At 41.5% G+C, this 24,045-nt stretch overlaps 1 protein-coding gene across 5 annotated transcripts in view; it reads right to left on the bottom strand.

The window, feature by feature from the left end:
• Positions 1-24,045, bottom strand: part of USP32 (ubiquitin specific peptidase 32) — a 67,536-nt gene that overhangs the window by 20,980 nt on the left and 22,511 nt on the right. For all 5 annotated transcript variants that reach the window (XM_032707193.1, XM_032707195.1, XM_032707196.1 and 2 more), the window contains exons 3-12: positions 20,553-20,658; positions 19,865-19,983; positions 16,833-16,992; positions 7,389-7,520; positions 6,044-6,151; positions 5,187-5,302; positions 4,791-4,853; positions 3,190-3,273; positions 599-660; positions 388-490 (exon numbers count right to left, since the gene is read on the bottom strand). In XM_032707193.1, the coding sequence (XP_032563084.1) occupies positions 388-490; positions 599-660; positions 3,190-3,273; positions 4,791-4,853; positions 5,187-5,302; positions 6,044-6,151; positions 7,389-7,520; positions 16,833-16,992; positions 19,865-19,983; positions 20,553-20,658 (1,053 nt within the window). The remainder of the gene's footprint in view (positions 1-387; positions 491-598; positions 661-3,189; positions 3,274-4,790; positions 4,854-5,186; positions 5,303-6,043; positions 6,152-7,388; positions 7,521-16,832; positions 16,993-19,864; positions 19,984-20,552; positions 20,659-24,045) is intronic.

Raw genomic sequence — 24,045 nt, 5'->3', positions numbered from 1 at the left:
TAAATACTATTTCTTCTGTAAAATTCAGTGGTGCTTTAACTTGAACATTTTGGAGGGTATTAAAGAGCACCAGTAACTGTCAGGTTTTAGTAGGATTCCTTTGATCACCACCAGGTACTGGGGCTACTTTTCACATTCCCTCTAAATCAAATTACAGCAATTCCCTCCTGATTTGCCCAGAAAATGCACAGTGTGTGTGTTTGTCCCAACCAAAGCAAATTTTTTATCAAATCCAAATTTTCACCAAATGGATCAGAAGACTTGAGGGAAGTACTCCTGTTCTGAGAGGCAGGAATGCAGTTGTTTGCTCCACAATATATTTCCTTCAACACATTCACAAACATAAGGTATCACTTATTCAGTGTAGTTTATTATAATTATACTTACATATTTGACATATTCTTTCCACTGGTGCCACCAGGGCATGGCAATGAGAAACCAGTTGTGCCCTGGCTGGAGGCCATACCTGCTCTCTCTTTCTAACCAGCCTCTGCACACAGAGAACATGAATTGTGAGCTGAAACAGGGCACTCACAGTGCTTTGGAAAATCAGAAAAGCTGACTCTGCAACGCTGGAGGTGCTGAGGAAAACACACACCTGATAATCTGTCCTTCCTCCTCTGGGGTGGCAGGTCTGAGCCCCAGCACTATGTGACACACCTGCAAAAAGGAAAGGTGTTCTGGTTAAGAACCACACAGCAAACAAAAGCAAAAACCAGCTCCAGTGGGACTTCACAGCAATTTTTTTTTTTTTTCAATTATGCAGCAAGATGAACTAAAATTGAAATAAATAAAGAAGTGTTTTGAGTTATGAGGTTCACAACCCGTTCCTGCTGCTAAGACAAAGATACCAAGAATGTCAAATGCCCCAAGAGGTGAACAGTTGTCATTATTTAGTTTATTTATGTAGTTTATTTATATAGTTTATTGCTATTATATTTATCAGAGCTTATACAGCTTATCATATATTGTATTATTTAGTTTCTTTATATAGTTTTCATTCTTTTCAGGTCTGAAGCCCACGCTGTGAAAGATCCCAGGACTGACACGGATCAGACACACAAATTAAGATGCCTGGATGGACTGGAGAGAGGGAATGAGGAACTGGGAGAGCAGAAGCTGTTGGAAGAGAGTAAACTAAAGGTTAAAACAAAATGGAGAGGGGAAAAATGGGGAGAAGTGGTTATATCTAGGACTTTTTAGTTTTGAACCAAACACAGGAGAAAAAGTACCATCTCCTGGGTGGGGTTTTATTCCCAGGAGAGGACAGTCCCAAGTTTTGCTCCTCATACCATGATTTACAGTCTTATGTCTATTTGAGGCCATCAATTTGCATCTCATCTGGAGATTTCTTCATAAAATATCTTATTTAAATTTATATTGCAGGGAGAGTGAACCATTTCACATTCTGAATGAAGCAAAGGTCATTAGCTGGGGGGGAAAGCAACAGATTTTCCAGCACCCACAACACAGCTGGTCCTGCTGTTCCCTTCTAAATTCATCCAACACCCAGCTAATAGGAGATTCTTCAGAGAAACCAACCCCTCTGCAAACAAAGCAATTTGTTGACAAGCTTTCCAAGATGCTGCACTCAGAATATTTGGCTTTTGTCTGCGGATGAGACACAGCTCAAATGCCCAGACAAATCAATGGCAGGCTCTGCCCTCCCTGTGCCTCACGTGACACAGCTGGCAAAAAAATAAAAATTAAAATGAAAACCTGAAATCAAAATACAGCAAAACTGTGCCAGGAATTTAAAAAAAAAAATACTGTAAATGAGGCTCCCAGTGAGCAGTGTGTGACACTGGGGATGTGCAATCAGCACCAGGACAGATTTATTACAGGTTCAATATTGCAGAGATATTTGTTAGTTCATCAATACTCAGTTATGATGGGATATTTCAGGCTAGACAGGTCAAAAATAAAGGTAGTCCTTCTTGAGAAGGTTGCAATGTAAGCAAAACCTGATGCAATCAGAGATAAAAAGAATCTGAAGAACTTTCTGGGGTTATTCTTTCCAGCTGTGGCCTCAGAATACTCTCACTCAGTTTAGCTGCCCTAAAGTTCTTGGAAAAGTGTCATTCAAAATGCAATTTATAAAGGAGTCCTGGGTCACAAGCAGGAGAATCAGCATGTGCTATTCAGGTAGCTTTTCACCATTACTTTATTAAAAAAAGAAGCCCAAACCACACAGTTTCTCTCTGATTAAGTATTTTTCTGCTACAATCTGACCCTGTTACTGTTTGAGAATCACTGGGAAGATGGGAGTGAAGCCCACTGGTTCTCCTTGGCCTTCTCTGGAAGAACTGAGACTCTCAAACAGAGCTGGAGGTGAATTTAGGTGAATCCTAAATTAGGATTATTATTATCATTATTGAAACTCCAAGTATCAGCCTCTACAGAAAACAGGCAAGGAACAAACTGCAGTGCATGAAAATACTCTTTGGTTTTTTTTCTTTTCCCCCTGCATAAAGTGAGCCAGAGCTAAAATATGGCTTTTAAGGATTTAGAGAAATCCAATTCAAGCTCAATTAAAACCAAATTCAGCACATACTTAATCCTCAGCTGCTGCAACAGAGCAGTGATATGATACCACAGCTTCCAAGGGCTGCCTCATTAAGGAAGCAGTGAGAGGCACCTCAGAGGGCCTGAGCAGAAAGTGGAAACTGGAAATGGAAGTGGAAACTGGAAATGGAAGTGGAAACTGGAAATGGAAGTGGAAACTGGAAATGGAAGTGGAAACTGGAAATGGAAGTGGAAACTGGAAATGGAAGTGGAAACTGGAAATGGAAGTGGAAACTGGAAATGGAAAGGGAAACTGGTTGTAAAATCTAAAAGGAAGGAGAGTGAGAGATTTTTCTCCTTCCCTGAGTCACCTCCTTGGCGAAGATTGGCCACAAAACCCCTTTGAGAAGTCAGCCTTTGTCTGATGGAAAATACACCTGCTGATACACCTGGAATTCCATTTTTCAAACACTACACCAGGTTCACTTTAACAACCTGTGCTTCAGGCATCTCCACCCACTGAAAGGGACAAATAACCAAGCTGAGAATCCTCTGTCAGGGCAACTCAGCTGCAAAGCCACAGCCCCTCGTTGACACAAGTGCTGAGCCTGCAATTCACGGCCATGTAGAAAGCTCAGGAGATCATTACCAGCACTGTCAAGCTGAAATTTCCAGTAAACATACCTGAAAAAGCAGATTTAAAAACTCATTGGCAAGAGAACTCTTCACACTCCAGATCTGGTAGTCCTCCAGAGTGAGGTGTCCGAGCTGAGAGGGAGGAGGAGGGAAGGGGAAGGAAAAACCATCAAACCATTGAGTTCTATTAAATGTCTCACACAAGACAAGACTTTTATTGTACAAATTTGATAAAAACTAGCATCTACCACTTGGATGATAAAATCTGATCCGATGAAAGAAGAAAAATCCAGTTTTAGCATAAAAAACCCAACCCAGAGAACCCAAAAGCCTTGAGAGGATGAGCTGTAACCTCTGCTCATTCACTCAGATTTTACAGTCACCCCCTGCATCCATTCAGACCCCCACCATCTCCCTCTGGGGGGTGGGAAAAACCAGTTTGGATCATGCAGTGTTTATGATCTCCCCTAACAACACAAGTCCCATCAATTGTGAACCACCCACCCAGTCAGAGCAGTGAAACACTGACCGGTGTCACTCCTGCTTTCCAACCATCCAGGGGTGGGATCAATCTGATTTTTTATATGGTAATATAATTCATAGCCAATTTTCCAGCAGTGGCAGTTACTCTGCCTGCTCTTACAGCCCATTTTCTCCAGAGTTCACCCAGGTCAAAGCTAACACACGAAAAGAGGTTAAATAATTTATGTAATTACTGCACCATCAGCTCTTTCCAGCACTCCACTGATGATGCAACTAGGAAAGATATTCTGAAGACTTAAGTCATTTTTTTTAACTCTTTGTGGAATCAAGACTGCTGGACACTTGCTTACAAACTACCTTTTTTTTAAAAAAGTAAACAATAAAAACCTCAAAGGATGAAAAGAGAGAGAAGCCACATATTCCACTGCTTTGGCAATTAAAGAATTGCAATAAAATATCTGCCCACCACTTTGTTGGAGCCCAAGCCAGCAAAACAACTACTCAAACAATTAATTAAGCATTTCTAGGCATTCTTTACAGTTTTTCATAAATTATTTATAGTTTCCAGACACTTTTCCCAATTAGTGGAGCAAAGGATGAAATAATGGAAACAACTCTGTTGTTCAAGGGTGATAACTCCAAATCTCCTCTCCCCCAAAAAGCAAGGACATAATTAAAGATTTACACCCAGTTCACTCTAAAGCACAATATAAACTAAAAAGACTTTTGGTTGTGTGTAATGACAGATCCCTCCATAGTTTCACAAAGGCACATTCCAGCACAGGAGGATAATGTGTCTTTATACAGTATAAAATAGAAGTTAAACTTATGCTCTTTTTCCAAAGATCATTTTTAACATGAACAAAAAGAACAGTTTCTCCAGGCAAGCATCAGATTTAAAACTGGTGTTAGTGATGCACAGTGCAGGCTTCAAATTCATTTCATCTGGTTATGTATTTTTGGGTGAGTTTCATATATAAAAATGGCTTATAAAATTCAAACCTCTCACAGAACAACGTGGTAAATTTTAATGGAAAAGTGACATTTCTCAAAAGAGATTCTTTTATTGACCCATCTCTGCTCTAAAGAAAGGTTTTAACTTCCTTACAAATAAACTGAAGATACAGGGGTGTAAAAGTGACAAGGAAAGAACAGCAAATTCCTACCTTTGTGTTATCATGGGTATGCAAAATATCTTCTACGATCTCAGCCAAACTCATGTCCAGCTCCTTAAACAGAAGGACAGGAAACCAGAGTTAGAGTCTCCCAGCACTCTCTGGAGCTGAATTCAGAATAAAAATGTAACTACAAGAGATGCTGATGATAAGTATGTAATTCAGAACTGAGGGCTTCCACAGCTGAGGTTTCTTTATGGGAAAGAAGAAATATAATAATGAAATTATTCTGCTTTGGGCAGGTCAGAGCTGTGCAAGGCAAGGCACACCCAGTTATCCACCTTCCCCAGATCAGGGAGCTCAGGGCAGCCTGTTCAATGTTCCCCCTCCAGCTTTGGAAGGATGGCTTTAAGAAAGGGGAGGAATAAGAACCCAAGCCCAACTCACGGGTATTTTATCCGTGCGATTATCCTTCCACACCTCCAGCAGAGCCACCACCATGTCCCTCAGCTCCGTGCGGGACAACACCCCGTCCCTGTCCACGTCAAACACCTTGAAGCAAACTGAGAGGGGAAGAAATGACTTAGAGCCACTCAACAACTCTCTTTTTCTACCTCTTGCAGAGTCACAAGAAGCTGATTTAGTGCTGGCAGTGGTGATGAGGCAGGATCTGTGTGTGGTGGGGAGGAAGTGGAGCAGCTGTGTTTAATAAACTGCCATCTAGATCCCTGCAATCCTCTGCTGTGACAGAGCAGGGAACATATGTGCATCCAGAAACTTCCAGGGAGTGATGGCTTTTGAGTTGCAGCAATATGGCTTTGGGAAAGGAGGGAACAAAAAGTGTCTCCAAAACACCAGAACCTTGCAGGGAGCCAGCTGAGGACTGGGCAGTGAAAAGCCACAACATGCTGGTTTAGCACAAGACAATCAAATAGGACATTTGGTTTATATTATATATAATGAGCAGGTAAAGTGTTTGCACTTTCTATATTGAGATACACACTTCTGCATCATGATGCAGAACACTACAAAAGAACTTCAGAAATACGTTTTTTTCCCAGTTTGATAATTTATATGAAACTACTGGTAAGTTATAAAATACACAGAATTAGGCTTAATCATCCTTTATAAAAGGAAACCTTGATATTTAAAATTCCTGTAATTTTTTTAACTTCCAGAGTCTGTCAACCTTTCCCAGACACACATTTGTTCAGCGGGAAAAAAACCTCTCAGAATGTGAAAACAACTAAACCTCAAACTGAAAAGCTCCTCTAAAATTAACAGTTAACATTTTGCATACTTACACTTCTGTCTTTCTGCCAAGGGTCCCCTGCAACATGCTGAGAGCCCACAGGAAATTTCTTTAAAATCTATGTGATTGTCTCGGTTTTCATCAAAAGCATTAAACAAACCTGCAAACCACAAAAGCATCTCCTGTTACAGCACCTGACAGTCCCACTCAGCATTTCCAGGAGGGGTTAATGGGTAACATTGGCAAGGAGAAGTACAAACACTTGTAATTTATTCTTATTAAGTGTAATAAAGACAATTAAGCAGCACTAAGACCGTTTCAAGGTGAATCAGATCGCTGGTCAAGGCAGGGCTGGGGAGGGAATCAGGAATTCTGATTTACAGGGAACATCTGAACCAGCATGGTCAGGACAGGCCTTTTCCCAAAGGCTAAGGGACAAAACAGTCTCAGATGCCAAATGCCTTCACTTTTCCAATGTGCCTGGCAGAAATTCCTATGGAAATCACTGAATTTCACTGCAAATTTGGCCCTCAGGAGCTTTAGTTACCAGCCTTCAAAGGACTTATCAATTCCATTCATTCAGCACTTATAACCTTTTTTATCCCATGTTATTTTTTTTTAGCAGCAGTGACTCCACAGAAGCCATAGAATGACCAGAAACCATTCAAGCTTCCCCACAGCAGCTGTGGAAATTTATATCACTAAACAGATAAAACACACTTAGGAACAAAAGCTTATGGGGATCAACCCCTATGGAATTGGACATAAGCTCTGATTTTTTTAACAGTTTGCATCCACTGCAGATGAATTTCCCATTTTCTACTTGCTTGTCAGTAAAGCCAAGCATTTGGTGGCAAAAAAATTGCCACTCCTGGACTGCAGACAAAAAACCTGGGTACAAGTGGAACGTTCCTGAATGTCCTGATGTGCTGCAGGGAATGGCAATTGCACAACTGCAACCTCCAGCTCTTACCAGAGTGGCTTCAACTGGACAGACCAGTTGGGTTATTAATAGAAATAACAACACTGAGTGAGTGTCCTGAATTAAATCCTCCTTAACTTGCACTGTTGGGGAAGGGTCTCTCACTCAGTTTGTCGTGACAGAGTCTTAAGGAACCCAGTGAAAAATTTTAAGCAGCTACAGGGCAACTCACACATAAATTTTGATGTATTTCCTGACAACTCCTAAGGATGAAACATCACTTCCCTCATCATTCCAGATTTCCCAACAAACAGGGATTTCTCAGGCACCATTTCCCACTTCCCAAGAGTCAGGACCCAGCGGAACGATCGTGTCATCGAAGCCTAAAAGCCATTTTAGAACAGGCCCATTTTGAAGCCGTAACATCTGTCAGGATTTTGTGTGTCCTCCTCACACTCCTGATCCCATTCCATACCTTCACTCAGAGATGGATGAATGGGAGGGGAAACCAAGGGGGCAAATGTTTCTAAGTCAAAGCGTCCCGTTCTCGACTGAGCCTTCAGCAGCCAGTAGCGCTTCTCCAGGTCGATGATGTCGGACTCTTCCACTGCACAACCAACAAAAAGAAATCAAATTTTACCTTTTTTATCTGCAGAACCTTCTTACCTCCTCCCCAACAAGGAGTTCAGCATCACTAGCACCATCACAAGTGTTTGGAGATACAGAAATGAGCTTTTCCCTCTGCTAAAGGTTCCTGCAGCCTCTTCTTTTTCACCTGTTTCTTGAACAGGTAGTTTATAAGTGCAATATCTTATTTTCCCAAAGTATCCAGTATTTAAACCCTCAAAAAAAGAGTAAAGTAGCACTTTTGAAAATAATGTGGTACTTGGTTCAATTCCTGTTGAAATTTTTAGCCCTCTAATACAGTAACAAGGCTAAATTTTAATGCAGCATTTTAACACTATTCAGCATTTTTCCCCAAATATAAAAGTTTGTTTCACATTATTATTTATACTATAGAATCATTTAGAATCCCACTCAACATTAGGGAGTGATTACACAAACCCACAAGACACTTTATGCAGAGGAACTCATAAGGCAATTTAAAGAGGGAGGGGGAAAAACCAAACCCCAAAACCAATTAGCAAAACAAGGTGCTAAACAAGAGTAAATAAAATTAGCCAGAGGAAGGACTTGTGCTTTCTTTCCAAACCTCATACACAAATGCTGGTCTTATGCTTGATCCTTGAAATTAAATATATAAATATATATATATATAACAAGATTAAGTTTCTGCTCAACAATACTTTTAACCTTTTTACATATGCAAGTGTGTCACAACACTGCTTTAGGTCAGTGCAAATTAATTGGTGCTCAAATAGATGTGTAATGACAAAGCTGTCTATATTAAGCACCACTACGTGTGATCTCATTCCCAGATGGTTCTGAGCCCTTAAATCCACGCCAGCTTTCTAATAGGTTTAACTTGAGCTATTTGGCCTGGTTTAGTCTAGAGAAACAATAATAATCCTGTAAGGCTTAAGAAAAGAAGAGCTCCCCCCCAAAAAAGTTATGTGTCAAATTGAAATTTTATTGCTTTCTTATCCTGTTTCTGTTATTAGTTTACTTAGAGTAGTAACTTAGGTGATTCACAATAAGTTGTAATACCCAGCACACCATTTGATGCATCAAAACCTACACAACACCTCACCCTCAGCTGCAGAAAGTTGGGGAAAATCTGAGTCAAATGTAAGGAGTTGGAGTGGAAGGGGTTTGCATCTTCCTGTGAGGTATTTTTAGCCAGAAAAGTGACATCAGTGCAAACACATCCCCTGTGCTCTGTGCAGTCACAGCCAGACCCAGGGGTGCAGCTCTGGGGGCACATCAAGGTGACCCATCCCAAGCCCTGCCTGCCACCCCCAGGGAGAGCTGAGCATCCCCAGGGAGGGCTGAGTGATGGAGAACTGGAATGTTCCATGAAATACAAGGAAATACAGCACCCCCAGGGCGGGCTCAGCACCCCCAGGGTGGGCTCAGCACCCCCAGAGCATCGTTTCCAGCTGCTGCACTTACACAGTGACTTAAGAGCTGACCCAGAAGAAAAACTGATTTCCTTTCTCCTCTCCCCCTCCTTCCCAGCTGGATCAATTCCCTGCTCCACCATCTCCTGGCTCCTGGTTCTGTTGTGATCACAAAGTCATTTGGGCTGGAAGGGACCTTTAAGGGTCACCCTGCAGGGACACCTTCTGCTGGATCAGGTTTCTCAGAGCCCCATTCCAGCTGGTTTGGGATGTTTCCATGGATGAGGCATCCACCACCTCTCTGGGCAACTCCATCACAAAAAATTTCCCCTTCATCTCTCTCAGTTTAAATCCATTACCCCGTATCTTATCACCACAAGTCTGTCCCCAACACACAAGGAAGCAATAATTTAAATAAATAAAGGAACATTATTCTGCTAGAAATCAAGAAAGAGAAATAGTTATTTCTTTGAAACATCACAGCCCTGATACCTTAGGGCTGCCACAGACGTGAGCAGAGCAGTCAAGTGATGGAGAACTGGAATGTTCTATGAAACACAAGGAAATGCAGAAAGGCACCCAGGGGATGTCTCCATCACCGTGCCTTGATGATTTAACAACATGCTTCCCCACAACAGCCAGTGTATCAACACAGGAGACAATCTACCAAATCAAATCCACTTTTCCTCAGTCCTGTCACCTCTCCAGGTGTCAGGGGGTCACAGCAGGGACAGGAGAGCTCACAAGAGGTGACATCCCAAACACCTGCACTGCCATTTGCAGATGCACAGCCCCGTCACCGCTCTCAGCAGCAAACACAACAGCAGCATTTGTGTGCTCTTGTTCCCTTGTTCCCTCAATCACTTTGTTCCCTTTTAATCCACCTTGTAACAAGGAGGAATAACAAGTGTGGGAGCTGCACTTCGTTCCTGAAATGATGCAACACCCAGGATACTCAAAAACCTCAAGGAAGCTCATCCTGCCCTCGGTGAAGGGTAAATCTGCAGAAACCTGCTTTGCCTGGCACCTGCAATATTTATCTTTAGTAATTAAGAACTGAAAGACTGTTTTATTGTCAAATATCTACAGTAGAACCTAGCTGCATTCTGCTTTTTTAATTGTACTTTACAGATGTTTCTACAGAGGTAGAACTTGTTCTTTAATCTCCAGGAAGAAAGGTTATCAGAAAGCATTTCAGTCAAGCAGTGGTTGAAATGACATGGACATTTAAAAGGCAAAGAATTTTCAAATAATCACCTTTAAAGGAACAGCTGATAAGTATTAGCATAAGTGTTACACTTGTACTGCAGCAGCCCCAGTGCACTGACTTTTGAGGAAAAGACAAACATTTCAGAAAGTAAAACTGGCAAAGCAGCAAATACCATTCTTAGTACTAATCAGCCTTACACAGATTAGGTTGAACACAAGTAAAAATGTCACAAAAGAGTATTTTTCATTCATAGTCCCAAGGAACTGCAGCCCACTGCAATAGTTTCAGGTAACAAAATCCAGAGGATTTACTGGATTGCAGCCCACGTGAAGTTTAAGTGCAGCTGAGAAAGCAGCTGTTGCATAATTTGATTTCTCCAGAGAGAATTTTTGCACCTAATCTTGTAAGTCACTCTCAGGATATGCAGTGCACCATCTATTCCTCCATAAATGTGAACTGAAAGAAATCTCTGGCAATTTGGGGAATATATATTTGCTGCTGAACCTCAATGAAGCATGAGAAAGGCAGACTGCACTTAATACCCAAACATGTTGATGTGCACGACCAAACTCCATATTCTAAAGAGGTTTTGCATAGATAAAGGATTTTATCTTTTCAAAATATAACCTTTTTTCCCCCCTCAGGCCTGTTCAAATCCCATCAAAAAAAGTGTGAACTAGGCTTTCATTCAGATTACTTAAAAAAATGTATCATATATACAATGTACTCCAAACCATCAGAACAAACTTTCTAGGCCAAGTAATTTTTTCATTTTTGTTAATTAAATACATGATATGATCATTTGAGGTTCCATGGAGATATTACACATCTGTGTAATTTAACCATATACTACCAGTTTACTCCCACCTGCTGTTTTGTGTCTCCCTCCTCACTTTTCCATTAAACCTTTCAGGCCTGTAAATCTGTAAAAATCATGGTCTGTAAAATCATGAACAGCGTTCCGTGGTTCAAATCTTTAAGAATTAGACAAATATAATCAGAGGGGTGATAATGTCAAGTACACCTAAATCACAGCCTTCATATTGTAAAGGAAGAACAAGCAAACACTTTCAGCCAAAATATGCATCTAGAACTGCAAATCTACTAAAAATGGGTTAATTTAAGACCAGATCGAGTCAGGTGGGATGACAGTGATAAACACTAAAAAAAACCCCCATCCTTCATTTTAATGTCATTCCCATGAAACATCCATCCTCCTTAAATATTCCATAGGTAGCAAGCCATGAATAATTCCCTGTCTTAGAACAAAAATTTCCAAGCATGTTTTCATTTCAGGCACCATTTATCACAATTCTTCCAAGGACCAGAACTCACGAAGTATCTCAGCACAGTAATTTTTACCCACCTATTGGTACAATCCTCTCTGGTTCACAGCAGCAGAAACATACCATATTCCCAACATTTTCACTGGGACTGGGCCTGCTTTGCTGGTTCCCAGGATCTCCAGGTGGATCCCAGTCCCCACCGGCGGCTCCTCATGGCGAGGCAGCAGCAGAGCTGAAGGCCTGACACAAACTCTTGTTTCTGCCTAAACCCACTCGTTTGTGGCTTTAAAATTAACCCACAGAACACTCTGGGACCTGGGCACCCAGAGCTGCTTTGCAAGACATAAAATAGCCTGGGAACTAAGAGGATAACAAGGGGCAAAATGCAGATTAAGTGATGCTTGCTGAGGCTTTTACTTATTGGCCCGGGCTGATGTCACACTTTCATCTTTTTTGCTTTTCCTAATTGAAAAACAAACCCAGGGAGAAGGGAATGTTACAGCCTTGGCCAGGAGAGATCCTTGGGTGTGTCAGACACAGCACTCCAGGTTTCTCTCCAGCAGAACAGGGATTATCAGAGCCTTAAGATGGGAACAGCACAGGAGAGGGGTGAGCAGCACAGCTCCTCTCACAGCACAAGTGTTCACACACTTGGAAAAAGCAGCACAGAAGGAAAGATGCTCTTAAAAGCACCTTTAATAAAGCTAAAATCTTCAGAATTGCCTGGTAGATATGACTAAGAGATGGTGTTTCAACAAGCTGAAGTGGAAAAGCTCCAGAACACGTATTTAACATCCAGACAGGCATTTAAAGGGAGCAAAGGGAAGGGATCACCTCATTTCACTTTGCTTTTACTCTCCCATCTCCAGCTTCCCACAAAGCCCACAGGTTGACAAACCCAGCTCTGACAGACAAGGCTAATTCCACAGCATTCAGCTCCAATCTTGCTTCAAAAGCTGACTCTTCCATTTCCACCCCCCTGTCTGATTACCCAGGGCTCCTCTCATTCATTACATTAAATTAGTGATAAATGTCGGTTCTAAAATAGAATTATTATCCTGATTACAGACTGTCCTAACTGCCCCTCAGTAGGCAGGAGCTGGCAGGAAGAGCAGGAGCACTTTGATGAATTTTTCTGACAACAGAGGAGAGTCTCTTCAATTCAAAGGAGAATTGGGATGTTATTTAATCACAACTCAGTGACACAAGAACTGGATAACAAAGAAGTACAAATTAAACATTCTGTCAGTTCGAAACCGGGAACCCCTCTGATAAATGGGACTTTTCCCCATGGAAAAGGACTGAAAATCTGAGCATCTGAGCCCATGACATGACACTGAGACACACCAAAATGACACATAAAAAAAGACAACCAACCTACACTGCAGCAGGAAAAATACTTCCAGCTAAAGGAAGGAAATCAGTGAGGTCTCACCTGGGTCTGTGTGACAGTAACGTGGGATTTACACAGTGCTCTTCAATGGGATGGTTTAAATATACATTTATACACATCAATCTAAATGTACATGATCATACCATGAAACTGAGAAAATCCAAACTGCTGCTAATGGGTCAGTACTCAAGTGAAAGACAGACTCATATCTCTGAGACTGGATTTTAGGAGCAAAGGTCCAAGACAGACTTAAGTTATTTTGTCGGCTTTCAAATGGAAAGATTCGTCTTTCTGATTTAGGTGAGATGGAACAAAATTTGATTAAAAGCAGCAAGTGTGGGCAGCTTCCTGCAACTTTAAAATTTCCTTGCCTAATTACGTGTTGAGAAACATAATTCAATACATCTGCAGAGCAAAATAAGTGTTATTTACAGATGAAAAATTAGTATTCCGTTGTTTCCCCGCTAGCTCGGCTCATTAGGCAAATTTAAATGGAGCCACTGATGCTTTGCAATAAAATGGTCTCTGTGACTAAATCGATGGGAATAACTTTCACTGTTTTGATCAGGGAAATTCTTCACGTCTCTGATGTGTTATTCCAGGAGTTGGATGGAAGCACAGAGTGAGGGAAGGCCTGGAAGAGGGTCTGATCCAGGGCCAGGAAATTCCTGATTGCCCCAGCAAGTGTCAGCAGAAGAAACCTTAAAACCTTTCCCTCTTTCCCTGTGTTCTCTGACAGTGTTTGCCTCAGTTTACCAAAAACATTATTTCACTTACTGGTCCTTCCAACAGGCATCGATTCTCCAGGGAAAAGCCTTAAATCCCAGCCTTCATTCAGAGCACAGGAACTGTCACAACAGCTCTCGCTGTTTTACTCACTCAGCTGGGTTAAAAATACTCCTGAGCTCAATTTCTCACTCTTTAGATTGACCTGATTAGGCTGAAATTACTCCTAAGTGCTCGAGCACTTATATTTTCCTTACTCTTGCATCTGCTGGATGAGATTCCTGCACTGTCACCAATCACAGGGGAACTGGGGAAAATTTCCTTTTCTCTGGGGCTCCAAACAGAGCTGTCACATGGGCTTCCCAAACTCTGGGCACAACAACCACACGGGGGTTTTCTGGGATGCACTGAAAAGCTCCACCCCAGATCCTCCCATGCACTTGAAGATTCAAACACTCTCAGATATTTTGTCAGTTTTTTAACCCTACTCATGGAAAAAACTGAATTTTTCCCTCAGTTCTACCTTCACTCCACTCACATCAATAAGTTCTCAGTAAAGAAAGCGGGAACTCCACCAATCATTAATGTGATTTCTCAGTCATCTGCTGCAATATATAGCAAATAGTTATATATAGAAATATAGAAATAAACATACAAAAATGTATAGAAATAAAGAAATAAATGTATAGGAATAAATGTATAGGAATAAATGTATAGGAATAAATGTATAGGAATAAATGTATAGGAATAAGGTACAGAAATATATAGAATTGTATAGAAATATATAGAATTGTATAGAAATATATAGAATTGTATAGAAATATATAGAATTGTATAGAAATATATAGAATTGTATAGAAATATATAGAATTGTATAGAAATATATAGAATTGTATAGAAATATATAGAATTGTATAGAAATATATAGAATTGTATAGAAATATATAGAATTGTATAGAAATATATAGAATTGTATAGAAATATATAGAATTGTATAGAAATATATAGAATTGTATAGAAATATATAGAATTGTATAGAAATATATAGAATTGTATAGAAATATATAGAATTGTATAGAAATATATAGAATTGTATAGAAATATATAGAATTGTATAGAAATATATAGAATTGTATAGAAAATAGTTTATTTTTTTCCCCCTGAGAACATGAGCTGTGTTGAAACACCCAGGAGGGACCCAAAATTCTGCAAACGTGTTTCCCAAGGCTTTAAAACTCTTAACTTCTCCAGTAGAACATGTCAGAGAGTGACCACACTACCTGGTTCTTGGACAAGAAAAGCTCAATATTTCCTCCTGTAATTCAGGTCACAGTGTCAGACCCTGCAGTTCACAGGGGGGTGATGAAATTCTTACAAAGCACCTCGATCCGAGAGAGATTAAAAGCAAGGACAGGAAAATATGACTTGAATTTCCAGCCCTAAAAAATGAGGAATTGCAAGATAAGAGAGGCAGAGGGAGCTGATTTCAGGGCTGGTGGATGTGCTGAGGCAGAGGCTGATTAAGTAACTGGGAGTCTGTTCTGACAAAGGTTGAGCAATTTGAGATGAGAAGATGAAAAGGGAGAAAAAGTAACTACGACAGGAGAAACAAATGTGACAGGGGGGAACCACCTTTTCTCCAAGAATCAGAACAGGTTTTGCCCTCATTCATTTTTTTCCTAATAAGCTTCTCATCCAGTCTCCTTAACTGTGTTTTTAATTATCACTTCAGCCTTAATTGCTCTAATTCTTGGTTTAAAGCTGAAAAAAAAATCAACTAGTCTAGAAATTGAAAGTAGAAACACTTTTTTTTGACATAACAACAGAGGAGTGGTTGGGTAAAGTAGAGTATTATGCTCTTCAGTCTATAGATCATTTCCTTCTTGAATGATGTATTTTGCACATCTAGGTGAGAACACAGTTCAGGGCCTGGCTGCAGATGTAACAGTGACAGGCATATCAAACCCAGAATAAGTGAAAACAACATTAAATAGGAAACAGTAGCTCTTAAATTTAAAGTTAATATTTTTCTAATTATAAAGCTCAATTTCAGAATAAATAAACTTTCTGGGGAAAAAAAAAAAAGCACAGTAAAAACCGTTGGGAAAGTTTCAATTTCAAAACATAAAAACCCCAAAATCAAATTAAGCTCCATCCAGAGGCCTGGGGCAAAGCTTTCTTTGAACACTGAGGCTGAAGGACACCTGGCCAGGCTGGGGACAGGGACCACCTCAGACTGATCCAGCTCGAGATCTTGCCCAGGGCTGAACTCCCCAAAACTCAGAGGGTTGGAGTTTTCAGCCTCATCTCTTAGAGCTCAGAATATTCAATGCTCTTCTGGAACCTCAGTGTCTCCTGCAGCCTCTTGTGTAATGCAAATAAATTGCCTGTTTATAAACCTCTGATTTTTTGATGCCTTTTTCCTTTCAGATGGTCTGAAAATAATTTTAATGCTCATCTTTAAAACCAAGAGAAAAACCTGGATGTCACTTTATTCGAGTAACCCACTCATTAAAGAGATTAAATGCCACACTCACCCCAACAAAGGCAACCTGTGAGAGCACAGAAAACAGCACCAGATAAATCCCTGCCACCTCCACAACAAACCTCCTTCTCCCAGGAATCCCAGGGATCCCTTGGATGCTTTACTGCAACGGGTGCTTACAACTGGGCATCAGTTATAATTTATCAGCCTTTTGGTTTTAGATTTAATTTAAAAACCAGCTGTTCCTTCTTTTACAGTAATAGAGACACAAGGAAGCACTTGTTCTTTGGAGATTATTCCTAAATGCAAATCCTGAGGAGGCTCCTCTGTAGTTAACTCAGTTCCCTGCCTGTCTCACATGCCAGGAATGCCACTGATTTTACTGCCCAAGCAAATGAGGAGGTAACAATTATTTTTGAAGCAAGCATTATTTTCTCAACTGTCTCAATAGTTTAATGATCCACTACAAAGACCAAATATAAGACCAGCACTACTGGCAAACCACTTCAGAAAATTAACTGTCAAAGAGAAGATACCTTTATTTTTATTTTTTTCCCAACCTGCTCCCTAGCAAACCTCTAGTAGAAGTTCTCTTAGAATTGTTGTAATGGCAGCCTTGATAACTCTTAAAAATTAAGAGCCACAGTGTCCTTGGACAGAACAATGTTTTCCATGGGCCAGCACAGAACAAATCGAATTTATCCCCGAGCGGGGAGGTTTAATGACCAAGGGTGGCAGAACAGGAGCTGAAATGTGAAAGGTTGTTGAAGATGTGAATAAGCAGCACCCTTTACTCACAGTGGGTGACTCCAGCCAGGGTCTGGTAGAAGGTGGGGGTGTCACTGTCATCAGTGAGGGTCACGTAGACGCCCCCCGAGAGCAGCCACCGCGAGAACGTGAAGGCGTCTTTGTTGTGCAGGAGCCAAACCCTGAACTTCTCGTAGTTCACCTTCTCACCCTGCAAGAAACAGCAGAAAAGGGGAGCTGTTTGTCTCTCAGCAGCAGTAAACAGGAACCATCCAGCTGGAGGAAGGAAAATTGGGCCAATCTCCTCGAAAACTAAGGACTGAAATGATTTTGCTCTTTGGAGCTCTGTGCCTGTTTTTCCCCTTTCCTTCTGAAGCGCAGCACTGGGAGGGAAATGAACTTCTCTCTGCACTTCAAACACCTACTCAATGTGGCCTTTGGAAACCTGTGTCCTCTGAAACTCAGGTTAAAGGGACTCAAAGAAAAATGGTTACTTACAATCAAAACAGAATAGGTTATTCTTATGAATTTCAATTTATTATCACAGGCAAAAGCTCTTACGTGCCAAATAACAGCTGCTATAAAATCATAAACATGCTGTTCTATCTGTGCAGGAACACAAGCACCTAACACAGAAAAATGAGATTTGGGAATAACTAATGCCATGATTAATCACTGCAGTAACATGTCCATTTTCTGGCCAAAACCCACTTTGAAGCACACGTGTGACCGTGACATTCCCAGGATCTCCCCCTTCAGTCTCTCCTGCTGGATGTCCCATGGAGCTCCAGGAATACATAAAAACTGCCCATTGACAGAATTTCAGTGCTGGAGAGGCTGTTTAAACCATTTAGTTGAATCCTTTCCAAGCTGTGCCCGTGAAACCATCGGGATCAGCAGCCTCATTTCTCCAGAACCTACACAACTAACTCAAATGAAAGCAAACCCATTATCAGTAGACAAACTCATTATATGGAGATTCCAATCTCCAGGGGAAATAAACAGGGGGCTGCAAAGTGGCAGAGGTTTCAAGTCATTGATTATTTAAACTCCCCTCATATCACAGCCCATTAAACTTCACTGAATTACATCTCTACAGAATCCAACAACTCACATTTGGCCACGGACTGTCTGCAACTGCCAACTGCAGACAGCTGAACATCCAGCACCCCTTGGCCAGGCTGCTCCAGGGGTTCTCCACCAGCACTGCCCAACATTTGCTGCATATTCCCACTGTTCCAGGTCCAGACACTCACTCTTTTCATGCCTCTTTTCCCTACACTAAAGACTGTTACATTTTCCTCCAACAAATCCCAGAATGGTTTGGGTTGGAAGGGACCTTAAAGCCCATCCAGTTCCACTCCTTCCTTGTTCCAACCTGGCCTTGGACACTTGCAGGGACTGGGCAGCCACAGCTTCTCTGGGCAACCCAGGGCCTCCCCACCCTCACAGTTTCTTTAATTTATTATTCTTTAATTTCTCTAACAGTCTGGATCAAGAGACAAGATCATTTTCTCACTACCTGCTCCACTCTTGCCCTCTAATTTTGCACTGTTCTCTGTAAACACAGCAAGACCTGTGTCACACTCCAATTGTTCCAGTGGATTAGGGAAAAGGACAAGGAAAAGGGACAGAAAAACTTGGGATAGGAGGAAAAAAACCCACATTTGAAGCAAGTAATGTTTACAGCTGAGCCATGATGGGACCGGAGCAAAACAGGTATGCCTGAATTTCTTCCCTGTATTTCAGAAACAAAAGGAAAACTCTGATTTATTTTAAAGCTTCTACTTCTAGCTGAGCACATGCAATAATTCTGAAGAGCTGAAGCACCTTTAAACACCATCCTTGAAAGCATCAGTTCACCCTCCCTATGGCAGGAAGGCAGGCCCAGAGCAGGAGCATTAAACCTTCTCACTCTCCAGCACTGGCTGAGGGTGATTATCAGCCCAGTAAATCCTGCTGAGTGGGTTATTTTCATCAGAAAAGAATAATCAATATGCAGCATCTTCTTGAGCAGAAAAATGCTCTGAAGCCAGGCTGATACTCCTCTTCCTGCAAGCCTTCATGAAGTATTTCTGGATTTCTTGGACAGCGTGCAGTTAAACTTGTAGGGGGCAATTCATCACACCATGCACTGCTGGGAAATTATAAATAGGAAATACCAGCGTGGGTCAGGCCCAAAGCTGGACTGCAGTGTCCATCTGAGCTGTGATTCCAGCCAAGACTGAGGAATGTCATCACTGCCTACAAATCCAGCACGATCCCAGGGCCAGATCCAACGAGCCTGGCTCAGGCAAAGCCCAGAACCAAAGTTATCTTCAGTGAGGACAAGAAAATCTGAGGTAATTAAGTGATCTGGTAGCCACAAATAAAGCTCGTGGTCAATCCCTTTGGCAGTGGAATGTACAGTCATGTCTAGATTTTGCTGATCTTAGCCCTCTGATAACAAACAAAGCCACCAAAGCACAAAAGCTGACAAGTCATCGGGATCTCTGGTGTCTAAGAATCATCTGTGAATATCTACAAGCACCAATCCCCTGTTTTGGAGCAGGACTGCAGCAAAGCCTCATAAAGATCACATCTCTCAAACAACCCGAAGCATAAATAAATGTTGTAGCTCCTGGTAGGAACAGTGAGACAACAGTAATACTATAAAACTGTTATTTTTAAGCACCCACTGCTGGCAGGCATTTTTAAATCCAGGATGCAGATTTTCTTCCCTCTCAGATCCATGTTCCAGATTTCTCCCCTAATTGCAATAAAATGGCCACACTAATGAGTAAGTTCCCACTAGCAATATTAGTATTTAAATGTACCTGATAACATGATTACCCTTGGGAAATGGTATCTTTCAGAGCAGCACAGTAAGTACAGGAGCAGGGAGAATGCCTGCATTTATATAACCAAACTGCTATTCACAGCCACAAAATACCTCTAATATTACAACAGCAAAAACTGGGAGCTTTTACCCAATTTAAACAAGGTCAATTTGCTCCCATATGTGCAGGAGCAAGAAAAGGAAACTACTTAAGGTAATTTTTATTTTCTTGGAAATGCAGTAGGGGAAAAGCTGGATGAGATACCTCCGAGAAACATTTCTTGAGTGACTCTGGGACCTTCCCATCAACCACATGCAGCATCTTCTCCATCTCATCACGGACAACATAACTCCCAGATTCATTGGAGAAGAGACTGAAAATATCTGAGGAAACAGAGATGTGTGTCAACAACTATGGCAGTGACATTGGTCAGATTTTAAGTTTACAATGGGCTGGGAATGCCAAAGGCTGTGCAAGGACTAAAGGAATAAAAACTCTGGTTGATCCAGTTCCAGCAGAGCTCAAAACAAAGTTCAGGTCAAGATGTCCATTCTCTTTTACCTTTGTAATCAAAAGCAAAATAAATACTATCAAGTCAGATTAACAAAGAAGACAAAACAACACAAGTCAGCAGGCAGATGCTTTCATTTGTTTTGAAAATTATCAAGGCCATCCTCCTTCCCCTGCCCACAGCCAGAGATCCCCAGGCTTTCTGGAGGATCCCAACACTTAGATGACAGCAAATATTTCATTTTGGTGATTATAGAAACAAAAATGCACTGAATTTCAAAAAACACAGTTAAAAATGTTTAAAAGATCCTGTCTTTATTGGAAAATGTATGCCCTGGTTACATACAGGAATAGGGACCACAATTCCTGTTTGCTTTCCAGAAGTGTATTTACACTCCCTACCCACAATCTTGTTGTTGCTGCTAAAAGTTACACCACTTACATTTTGTTTTCTCTTCCTCTCTGCCTCTTGTGAGTAGAACTAATCCAACTATCAAGTTATTGAAGTGCAGCCCTTTGGATATTCCTCCAAATGAACAGTAGATAACCTAGGAGAGGAAACCAGAGAAGTTAAAACCAAAGCCAGGGCAAACACAGAGGGCAGAAGTAACAGCAACAGCTTAGACTGAGGCTCCATCTAATGTGGGTTTTAGGCTTGTCTCCTGCCAGTCACCTAAGCAGGCTTCAAATATTAATTGTTACATTTTTGTAGCTCTTCTAGTACCTATAAAAACAGCCTTGCCAGGGTGCAGTGAAACACAGGTACTTGCCATGAAGAGCAATATCAAAAACCACATCAGAACCCTCCAGTGAAGGCAGCTTCTGGCCTGCTCATGGGGTTATTTCCCCAGACTTCTTTAGCAGGGAAATGAAGATGAAATCTCCTCCAGGCTGGGCTTGGATAGTCTCAGAACCATCAGGGGGATTGTTGGAGCATCAGGGGTTTCATTGAGGCACTTCCAGTAAGCCACAAACAACTGCTGCTTCAGAAAGGTGGGACACACCAAAACCAACAAACCAACCTTCCAGCAGCTCTGCCTGATCTATCCCAACACTGCAGCTGCTGCTGGAGGGATTGCTCCAGTCTAGTGCCCTGCTCTAAGAGCAGGATTTACATCTGCCTTCCAAGAGAAAGCACTGGAGACCAAGAATTCCATCCAGAAGTTATGGAAGATCCACGGAGCGGCACCTGAAGCCAGCTGAGGAAAGGCTGAAGAACTGACCTTTCCCAAGAGAAAGGCTGAAAACTTTCCCAGGAAAAGCCACAGCTCTGGAAGGGCTGAAGAATTCACCTTTCCCAAGGAAAAGGCTGCAGCCTTTCCCAGGAAAAGCCTGGATGCTGCAGGCTCAGTGCCCCATCAGCACCTGAGCAGTGACTCAACACTGATCCACGAGACATGAAGTCACTCTGCTGTTTTAGGACAGGCAGCAGCTCCTTCCAGCAAACAAGAATTACCAACTCACTTGTTGCAATTCATCACCCTGGCTTTAATTCTCCAGAGTGGGCACGAAAATACATGTGCTGTACTGCTCCTCCAACACAGGCTCCTCCTGCAACCCCAAATCTACTCCTACAAACACCAGCACTCCATCAGGATCCCAAGACAGGAATCTCCAGCAGGCATTAGAATTTAAAGCAGCCAGAACTTATCTGTTATTCTTACACTTCTTATTTCAGTGTGTCTTATAAATTGATTTTCTTACAGGTATCACAGGGAGCATCTGAGCATAAGGAGAAAGGATCCAGCCTGGCTGATGAGGAACTATTGGGAAAGAGCAGAACAAAGGGATTTCTCACTGCTCGTGGTTTGGACAGCAGCCTCTATTTGCTGAACTTATTTATTAAATAGGATTTTTTCAGAGGGGAAGACAAAGGATCAGAGATCAATTCCTACTACGAAGAGTGTTGTATTTTAAACAGTGTTTACTTTGCTTGCATCTGAATTACAATCTAAATAAACAGTACTAAAACCAGGATGTGTACTGGGGTTTTTTCAATGTACTGATTTTTTCACTTTTCTCCAGCAAAGCCTTGAGAATATTCCTCACATAACAATTTAGCCAAATACCAATAGCAGATTCAGAATTATTGTGGACAGATTCAATATTTCATGTGAACCTTTTTACACTTCTAAACCAAAATACAACAAAATGCTGCCACAAAAGGTTTAATTACCTTAAAACAAGTAGCTGAACACTGGAAATGGATGTGAGAGAAAATAAAATCTTCTGCATTGTTAAAAACAGGAGCTTTCGAGGTCATTTGCTGACCACTATTTGGTATTAATAAAGGAAAATTTAGCTTCCTTGGTAGTTTAATCACTTCAATAATGTAAATCACTAAGTGACACTTTTCAGAGACAGCTCTGAGTGAAGGTGGAACAAAACCAGCAGCACTGAGAGGAAACGTCTGTGAGCAGCTGCAGTGACATCAGTGGGAGGGCTGAACCTGCAGCTTTTCCTATTAAAAAGGCAGAAGAAGACAAGTGAAAATTCCCAAAGAATATATTATACAGCTACTAACTTCCACACCTGCCGAGGGTGGCACGTGTCACCTCTGAGACTCTTTAGGATGATGGTGTGAGGCTCGAAAATGAGCGTCAGAAATGTCTGATGACAAAGCTCAGACTGAGCTGTGCTTCCTCAAGGACCTGATGATTCTACAAGAGCTTCACAACTGGACTAAGAAGAAAGCTCCTGGACCCCAAATCCCTCTTTCTATCCCCTCTTTCCCCCCAGGCCCAGTGCTGAATCCTCAAGGCCAGGCTGGCACGGCCAGAGTGCCGTGAGTCACTGCACTATCACAGGGGTGGTTTCCACTGCGAGGCAAAACTAAGCCAGGCCTGGGAGTGACCAAACAAAACCAGTCCTGGGCTGTCAAGGGCACTGGTTAGACCTGGCCAAGCCCCACAGTGCTGTGGTGGCAAGGAGGAGATAAGGGAACACCTAACTCAGCATGGCTACACCAAATGTACCACTGCTCTGCAGATTCCCTGGAGAAACCTGCAGAAAATCCTCTCCTGGTCCACCCCATCCAACCCCTTCCCACTGTTATCCACTTAAAACTGTTAAAATATGTCTGCAGGCACGTCAGTGTAAATGAGACCAATAACAGAGGAGGATTTAATCCTCCAGCAAACATTCTGCAGAGCCTCAGATTCCTCCTGCTCTCAGACAGCTCTGCCCGAGCACAGTCATTTCCACAGGGTGCTCAGCTCATCCTCTTCTATTACTGAAGTTTAATCCCTTTCCAAATGCTTGAAGGGCTAAATTATTAAAACTAAATTTGGGCTTTATTTGGGCACAGGGATTGTATGGGCTTCACGACAGAGACTTGAATTACACACTTTTTATGGCTAATTATTCTTTTTTCACAGAGTGCCTTCAAGGCTACACAGCCCATGTGGGCATTTTACCTTTATGTTACACACTGGAATCATGGCTTTTTTAAAATATGCAGTTAAAACATCCCCTCACTTCTGCTGAACTTTGTACATCTCAGTTATGGTATCAGTTGAATGCCAAATATTACATCTATGTATTATTTCAGGGCATTGTCTGCTCCTGATACAAACACAGAAAAGGAATTCTATGAGAATGCCCAGTGTATCTGTATTTAATATATGTAATTATGACCACAGGCAGCTGGCATTGCTTTGAGTTTAGCTGCTTAACCATTCCTTGGGAAGAGTTTATAAACACTGAGTGGTCACAGAACAATATATAAGACAGATTAGTGTGCATGTTTAGAGAAGGGGCTCCACAATTTTTCACATCAATGTGCTATTTGAGAAAATTGTAGCAATGTGCACCATGAAAATATGATGCAATTTTCCAAAATTACTTAATACTGTTGCAGCTTTACTTAAAACAGCCACACCCAGGCTATCAGAGCAATTTACATTTCACAATGTGAAATTCAGGGCAATGACATG

The sequence above is a fragment of the Chiroxiphia lanceolata genome, chromosome 20 (genome assembly GCF_009829145.1).
Source record: "Chiroxiphia lanceolata isolate bChiLan1 chromosome 20, bChiLan1.pri, whole genome shotgun sequence".
NCBI lineage: Eukaryota > Metazoa > Chordata > Aves > Passeriformes > Pipridae > Chiroxiphia > Chiroxiphia lanceolata.
Note: the sequence above shows the minus strand (reverse complement) of the source record. Positions and strands in the feature narration are given on the sequence as shown.